At 31.1% G+C, this 9,387-nt stretch overlaps 1 protein-coding gene across 1 annotated transcript in view; it reads right to left on the bottom strand.

The window, feature by feature from the left end:
• LOC108544367 (ephrin type-A receptor 7-like) overlaps positions 1-9,387 on the bottom strand; it is a 190,030-nt gene that overhangs the window by 26,688 nt on the left and 153,955 nt on the right. Inside the window, 2 exon segments of the mRNA XM_017895460.1 lie at positions 3,388-3,571; positions 6,215-6,339. Of these exon segments, the coding sequence (XP_017750949.1) occupies positions 3,388-3,571; positions 6,215-6,339 (309 nt within the window).

The following is a 9,387-nucleotide window of genomic DNA, read 5'->3' on the forward strand; positions in this document are numbered from 1 at the left end:
AAAAAAAAAAAAAAAAAAAAGGAAAACAACTTTCAAACACTAATTTCTGAATTACAGCCTATTATCACACAACAGAGAAAAGATGACTTCAAGTACTTTAAAATTTGTTTATTTTCTGTTTTAGTCTTTTTTCTATACATTTTAAGAAAGTAAAAGAATGGAGTAGTTCCAGTCATGAGGAAGGAAAAATTATGTACATATGTTATGAAATTCTTTCCATTCAATGTGTCCCATGGGCCTAATTCTCTGCTTGTCTTAGGCTCAGTTTTTCCCTTAGCTTCAGAAACAGAACTCTAATGAGAAAAGTGAACTCAGGTGAATGATGAATCAGAATTTGTGCATATTTATTTACACATTTTTGTATATTGTCAGGGTCATACTTTAATCTTTCCACAGTTGACATTAAGGTTAATATTTTCATCTATTTCATGGGCAATACATATTAAAAATAATTTGCAAAGGCTATAAATAGAATATCATGGTTTAAAAACTCAAAAAAGTAGATAGGATACTGCAGAGAAGGGGATTTTAGGATGTATGTGCAATGGAAGAGACTGTCAAACTTCTCTTTACAAAACAGTGCTCAAGTGACTTCTTTTAGACTGCATCTTATCTTCTGACCTGCTTTCTGGCACAGGGAGTCACTGCTCCCTGACATGGTGATATCACTGGACCATGCATTCCATCAGCGCTTAATTGTGTGGCCAGAATCTCTGTACCTGCCCCTCTCTTTCACTGAAGTTTCAATAAAGATCATGAACTGCGTGTTTCTGTGTTTCCTTCATTCTTAGCATAGTAACTTACGCTGACTCACTGGTTCACAAAGAGTAATCTGGAAAACCCTGAGAGTCCTCAATAACTTTTCATAGAGTCTGTAAGTTTAAAATAGTTTTCATATAATATGAAGATGTTATTTGCCTTTTTTACTCTCATTTGCTTACAAATGCAGTTAAGATTTTCAGAAGGTGTATGACAAGATAATACCATGACTCTGATGGCTAATAAAATGTGTTAGTGTGTTCTTGTGTTTTTAAAGTTTCCATTTTAATTTCTAATTTGGTGAATATTAATTGATATAACCAATATAAAGCATTTTTTGATACCCTCAACATTTTTTAATAGTAAAAGGGCTCCTGGGATGGAAAATTTTGAGAAAGGCTGTGTTTAATAAGAGCTGACATTGGAGACTTTACATGAGAGGGACTCTCCTTGACACTTTGTATATATTAACTTAATCCTCAGAATATTTTGTGAATTGAGGACTACTATACTAGAAATTAAGGTACAGAGACCTAGCTCATCCAAACTCCTATAACCGGACATGGCAGAGCAGAGAGATTTGAAACTAGGCAGCTCTCTGCTGGCACTGAGTGATATTAGTAATTCATTCTATGCTGATCAGTGTGAAGTATTCATTTATTGCTAATTTACTGAGTGCCTTCTGTGCCTGACACCATAGTAGGCACTGGCAAGACAACAGTAAGGAAAAGAGATACGGATTCTTCTCTCATCAAGTTTACATTCCACTGGGAGAGAATATATTGATAGTAAAAATCACCAAATTCTACTGCAAAAATCCATTCTTAACATGCATTTCATGTGATCTTTCAGATTCCACTACTTTATAATCTCTGAATCTTGGTTACTTCTTTTTTTAAATAATAAAAATAATATCTATGAATCTCAGCACTCATTAAACGATAGTTTGGTTTAATATTCTCAATTTACAAAGTCAGGAAAAGGGCATAAATTCATCTTGAATCTTTTGAAATCTAAAAGTGTTTTTAAATAATAAGGAATGATAGAGCTAAATGTGGCAGATTACCTGACATTTTAAGTTAAACCTATTTTATTAAAAGATGCAAGAAACCACAATTTGAAGTATTTTTTGTTATATTGAATTTACAGGCCTGATATTATGATATAGATCTGAGGGTTGAAAACTACTTAGAGCCCACATTTTAACACCTAACCACTCAAATATTTTAAATATTGAAATCTTAACTTATTTAATGTTTTGGGGACACTAAACTTTGATATGCTGATTCTTGATCTTATATAATCTATTTAAAATAATAATCATAAAAATGGCGTTAAGTTCACCAAATCAAATTATGTAGCAAATGTTTAAACTGATGCCTTTACGTTTACCATTCTATGTGAATGATTTATATGTCAAAATGATTTCAACATACATTTTTATTATTTGTGCCTACGAGAGTTACAGATTTATTTTAAAATGTAACAAAATATGTGGAAGAATAATACTGTTACCAAACTTAACAAACATTAGTTAATGCAAAGGATATTTATCAATTTACTCTACCTTTTAAATATCTATACAATTCTTTCTTTAAAGCCAACATAATTCTTTAATCAAACTTATATTAATTTAATTTGTTTAAAATATTTTAATTGAGAAAAGTCATATAACATTTTCCAACTCAATTTTGATTAGAATTTTGGAGGAATGCTGGATTGGCAAGGAGAGGAGATAACAGCTGGGAAACCCATGTGCCTGAGCAGTAACATCAGGAGGAATCAAAACCCTAAAATATAGAAACACAAACTGAGACATCGGCTCTGTTGAGGAGCAACAGCAGTGGTATTCAGGGTGTTCTGAACTTGCACTCTGACAGCAAATGGGGACATATATCCCAAGATACATCTGCTTACTTCTTATACACTATATATATAGATGCAATTTTACTATAATCTTGTTGCATTATAAAACATGAACAAAATGATAAAGGGGCTTCAAAGATATTAGCTATATTCTGTTTTTAAGATGAGTGGTTATAGGGATATTCATTTAATTATCTCCCTTATATTTCATATATACTTTAAATATATTCTTTAGTATGCATGAAATATCCCATAACATAAATGAAAATGTCAAAATAAAATAAATACAAGTTCTAAGACCTTCCTGAACTCTCATTTTTTAAATCATTGCTAAAGGGTAAGTCACTTAAATGAATACAGGTCCTTAGATACCATCTTTCTCTTGTTCACCTCACTACACATTCTGGCTTCATTTGTGGGTTTCTGTGAAGTAGCCGCTTTGATGGACACACTTAGAATAAGACTGTTTTGAGGTCGTCAAAAACATCTTGTGTCAATACACAAATTGAATCAGTCCTGCTTCTGTTTCTAATTTCACCTTTTTCAAAAAATAAATCCAGTATGCATTAAAGAAACTTATTTAAATCACAAGGTTTTAAAATTGCTAAACAAAACAGCAAATGTTAAATTATGAACTTTTACAAAGTACATATATATATGTACACATATATGATGATGCAAATGATCACCCCAATATTGAAAAAAATATTAATATATGCTGGAGTTATTGAGAGTAAGAATCCAAACCAAAGGCATAATTACCTTCAAACATTTTACCTGTAGCTTCCTCTAGTGTAGCAACATCAAGTCTGGGACTGTAGTTTCCATAACCAGCAGCAGTAAAAGCCCGAATCTGGAAAACATACACTGTTCCTGGTTTCAGATTATTAATGGAGGCTGAAGTAGACTTGGTTTTTACTGTTGAGTAGGTCCGTTCCCTTTGATCCTAGAAACAATATTTAGAGGAAATATTTAATTGTGATTGCAACCAGACAATTTGACAGTCAACTGTTTCAATTTAATTCAATTTGCTCCATTGTTTTTATAGAGGCTACATGGTACTTTGTGGAATATTATAACATTAAGTCACTTCTAAAGTAATATAAAATGAAAATGTGAAACACATGCCTTTGTTATATATATATATTTAGGGAGAAATAATTTAGTTAAAACATTTATGATATTTTTAACTTTCGCATAGGTAATACATGACAAGAACTACTTAGCCATAATATAATAAAATATCCTACTGGTCAAAGAGTGGGTACACCTGTATAATCTACAGTTTAGCAGAAGTCATCAAATCATGATGTAGTTCTCTTAAGTTGTTTTGAAAGTTATTCAGCAAGAAAAAAAGCTAGATGCTAAAAATCCAGAAAGTTATTAAATCAAGAAATTTAGTTAACACTACCACTATATTGACATACCAATTTTTTAAAAACAACCCTGAATTTCTCACAGAATAAACCACTTCTGCAAAACAGTATTTAATGAAAATATTTTTAAAGTAAAATTATAAATATTAAAATTTAAATATATAATGATTTATGGCTGAGAATATTTTAAACATGATTTATTTTTCCTTTTTTCATATTTTCAGATATAAAAACTGATGTAGAGTTTACTAAAATAATAGTTATATGTTTATTAACAATTTTATCCTATCATCAAACACATTTTATGTGCATATATAATAAGATTAAGAAGGAATAATGTAAAAACTCAAGCATATAAAAACTCCATCAAAACAATATTTTAAATAAATAAAATTTAAATCTTCCTTGATATGATTCTCAAAAGCTATTTATGAATAAAAGCTGTAAAAGTTATACTTCAAAATATACAATTTTAGAGAGTACTTACTTGGTCTATAATAAATTTATGTGTTCAACTTTATCTGGCAATGAAATTCTTCATTGAAATCTTAAAATGTCTATCTAGTTGTTCGATTTGCCTTCACAGTGAGATTTGCAAAAGTGTAAATAAATATATACTTAAGGCTGATTTACTCAAACTGATCCGTGATTGTCCTCATTACAATCATTTATAAAAATGATAGTTTGTATTGCATATATTTATTGCAAACGAAAGACCTAGGCATAACTCAGGTGACACAAACATCACGCATGTGTACATATACATTACAATATAATACAATACAATGCTATTATTGTCTTTTAGTTGCCTAATATGCAAATTTAGTGAATGTAGATACTTTTTCTGTAAGGCCAAAAAACATGATTTGAACAGATTTATTCTAGAGAAAACATTTGCAAAATATTTCAGATTTATATTGTGAGAAACTTTACTCTTACCACCTATTTGTTTCATTGCTTTTGAAATTTTATGCAATTTCAGCAGGGACTATAACTGTTAGCTCTCATGGGAAACCAGATATACCAAAACCAGTGTTAAAAACAATTATCCCCTCTAAAACACATTTGGTGGGACGAGAAATGAAGCATATAAAATGCAACCTTAGCAATGAAGTCATGAATTCATAATGTAAGTAACAAGCAAAAATATTTTAAACTTAATCTGAACATTAAAACAAAATCATATTTTAGACTAATTTTTTTTTCAAAAAAACAAAGTTATCTATTGCCAATGTACTATATACATTTCAATTTATTTAGTCATATCAACTCATCCCTAAAGTTTTCTCAAAGCTTTAAGCTCCCAATTTTCTAATTGTATTGTCTAAACAGCTAAAATGATTATGTGTATTATAGCACTTCAGGTAACTCAGGTAAGCTAAAAATAGTAACACTTATTATGATTACTGTTTGTAATAGCAATGGTTTCCACGTTTCAAACCTTGCACCAAGTCTCTCTGTGAGGTGGAGTTTTAAATCATAATCTCTGAACATGGTTCATATAAACATTTTTCTCTCTCTTTCCAAATGAAACAGAAATAAATACACTCATATACTCAGATATATCACTAGTTACTAAAATTTAATCATTATAGGGAGATTAAAAAGGCAGCACTTGGGTTTTAGCCATACTATTTTTTCCTGGAAGGAGAGGTGTAAATAAGTACCATACATGATTATTAAAACATATATAAAATAAACTTCAGGAGGAATTTAAAGGAGTGAAATAGCATCATCTGATTTGTAAGTCTGAAGAACTACATCTTTATTATACAAAATATTATTTCAAATTACTAAACTATTTGAGGTCATTATCATCACTGAAACCACATAAATTAAACAAATCATTAAGGTCCCAAACAGACATACTAAAGAAAATATTTTTCAAAATGCATTGGGCTGTGTGGTTTCTGTGACACAAAAATATCCTACATCTAATTATTATGATATCAAAAATCGAATATATAAATAAATACATATGCTACAAATGGGACACTTTCACTTGTGTAACACAGAAACTTAATACACAGAAATCACAGTTAGAGTAATGAGCCAGAGATTCACAGAGATGGTTATTATAAATGGCTAAAATTAACTATGAAGTTTGAAGTAGCTCCAAATGGTTGGCATAATGACCAACTTTAGTCTACAATACAGTAGGATGACATGAGACACACAGCACATTGTACATTTCAGTTGCTCTTAGCACTTACTTTCTCGTAATACTTGATTTCATATTCTGTGATGACTCCATTGGGATGCTCTGGTTCCTGCCAGGAAAGCTCGACACTCCGCTGCAGCACTCTCTCCTTCATTACTCCGCTCACTTGCGAGGGAGCTGTTTGGACAAGATGTGTCAATAAACAATGAGAAAATTCACTGGATGCCTCAAATCAAATGTCACAACTGATCAGTCCCATGCTGTGCCAGTTTCATTAAGGTAAAAGAAAGCACCTTTTCATAGCTCACAATTCAGAAGCTAATGAATATTCAAACAGGACCTTATTACTGTTCATAAACCTTAATAGAAATTTAAATTAAAGTGCAAACAGCAGAAGATAGCATTGTTCAAGTTAGTGAAAAATGGAAATGATGGGGCTGAGAATGACAATTAAGCAAATGAATGCTAATTAAGGCTAGAAAATATGATTTCAGATTAATCTCCAGTGATAAACTAAGTCCAAATATTTATTTCACATGCAACAGCAATACACTTTTAAAAGAAAAAATAATTTAATATTATGCAAGAAAAAGTGTATGAAATGGCTACTTTGATCTTCAGTGAAAGGGATCATATTTTTAAAAATGTTCTCATGTTTCACTTGGTGTGTGTATACTCCCAAAGAATTCTAAACAACTTTGGAAAACATCTTTAGACTTTATTAGGTCAAGATGCAAGAAAATGCAAAGGCTGCCTGCTACTTAAAATAGGTGCATGAACCCACATACATACACATGGACTCTTGCATGTGTAATTTATACCTACGTAACCTAGGTTTCAAGCTTTCAAAGGAGCAATTCAAAGCTACAATCTTGCTTTCTCTTTCTATTCAGATAATAATATGCTTAGAGTTCTTTCATTCTAATTAGTGACATATACTCTTTTTGGTAGCTAAGTCTGTGGAATGTAGCAAACTAATTTGCTCTGTCTAATTTGCTCAGTGATGATTAACTAGTTGTCTACTCTGTCTAAATGAGTAGCTGCTCTGGCTTGGCTGAATTTCAGTGGGGTCATTATGTTTCATGTATCATGCTCTATCTCATTCTGTAAAATATTTTCAGGCTGTTAATTTAATTTTCAGATGTCTGAAATTGTTAATAATCCTGCTGACAGAAAAGCAATTATATGGACCAAGCCGTTTAAGCAACCTTCCGATGTTTATCCCTTTGGCTTTATTTTGTTTCTTCTACTTAATATTTTCTTGTATCCATGTCTATAAAACACATTTTCACTTCTTTCCGGCTTGGCAATTTTGAAGGAAGGGCATGGAAGATGCATGACTCTCATTTCCTCCCAGATTACTAACAAAAGCGTAACGAGGGCAGTTTAAGTGGGACAACTTTCCCTTGAAGGCGATGTAGCTGAAGTACTCAACAAACTGTGTTTACAGTCTAAATGCATTTCTGATATGTTTTCAATGAAGCTAATTTCTAATAAGAAATCTTATTTTGTCACAACTTTTGAAACCTGAACATATGCAGTAAACAAGAACTTATCTCTAAAGTGACACGTCTCTGTACCCAGAACATGCTTAGCATAACTCAGCAGACTGCAACATTCAAGAGGCTGCTTCCTTAGGCCATGGCCTTAGGAATCCAACTCCAACTAATTGTGACATGAGATTCTACTTGACAAATAATCTCTAATAGTATAACTTACTTTAAAAAATCATTCCAAAATTTACATTTTAACTAGTAAAACAATAGACAGCAGCACAGGTGAGTATACTGCAATCGTTAACACACTGAGTTACCCAGGAGTGCTGCTGGTTTCTGATCAGGGTTTACAATTTATGTGTGCCATTTGAAAATAAGTTAGTTAGAAATAGGTTAGAGAGATCGTATGTGTAAATCTCTAGGTTTTTTTCAAATAACACTTATAGCCTACTGTGATTTCCAGTATAAGTCAAACACTAAGACATTTTGCTTAGTTTCTATCCCTAACTATCACTTTGCTTGGTATGATAAAAGAGGCAGGAGACTCCGAATTCTTCAAGTTACGGAAAAGATTTGGGTTATAAATCTACCCTAAGTTTCTGCTACATTGAAACAAGATCTATATATAAAATGAGATGATTTTGCAAGTTATACACTAAAATTACATTCATTATTTCACCCTGGAAAATAATTTTACCTATAAAATCACAGCAATTGGAGACTGAAAAGAAAAGCTGCTACAAATACTTGAAATATATAATATTTTGAAACTCATAGCACAGTGCTGACAGTGAAGTATGCCTCAACGTATTTTCCCTTTTGCACAGGAGCCATATCTGTAAGTGAATATACTCCTGAATTCTTCTATATTTCTTTCTTTTTTTCTTCTATCCCTTGCTGATACTATATCAAGTCACACATTTTAAGAGGGTCAGAAACGGAAGCACTAGCACATGGCCCTTGAGAATGGATAAACTGCATGACAGGAAAATCTCTCTCTGTCTTATGTCCTTCAAATACAACATTTGGTACAGAAAACATGATTATATGTTCCCCGAGCTTCAATACCTTAGGTATAAAGGGTACACAACTCACAGGATATACAGCTTATAAACAAAACATCTCTAGCCTAGTTAGATTCTGACAAGGTAATTATTTTCAGATAGAGTTATATGTTAAAGTAAAATTAAAGTGGCATAAGGTATGTTAATCTTAAAACAATGATTTCTATGGATAATATATTTGATTTACTAAATTAATGATATTGTAACAATCTCACTAAGAATGTACTCACTCTTACATCAAAATATTCAATTAACTACCATCTAAAGTTCATTTCTTAAAAGAAAATAATATACAAATGAACTATACAAATGACAATATACAGATGAATATATAAATTAATTACATGCTTTAAGAACCAATTCGGTGTTATAACATTTAAATTATAATTTTTATACTTATCAAAATGAAATTAGATATGTTGTAATTGGAATTATGTGAAGATAGTAAATAGTAATCAACAAAAATAATGAAGTTCCTGAATTGAAAGACGTAGATAAATACTGTATATAAAACAGCTTTTTGACATACATTTTTAGTAGGATTTCTAACAAAAAATTAATATATTCATTTTTACTAGAGTTTCTAGAAATATTCAACTATAAAAATTAAATTCAACTGAAAGATGGAACTTCCTTTGCCCTTAAAGATCTTCAAGTCTTATCAG

This window comes from Rhinopithecus bieti, unplaced genomic scaffold, assembly GCF_001698545.2.
Source record: "Rhinopithecus bieti isolate Rb0 unplaced genomic scaffold, ASM169854v2 scaffold_25209, whole genome shotgun sequence".
Lineage (NCBI taxonomy): Eukaryota > Metazoa > Chordata > Mammalia > Primates > Cercopithecidae > Rhinopithecus > Rhinopithecus bieti.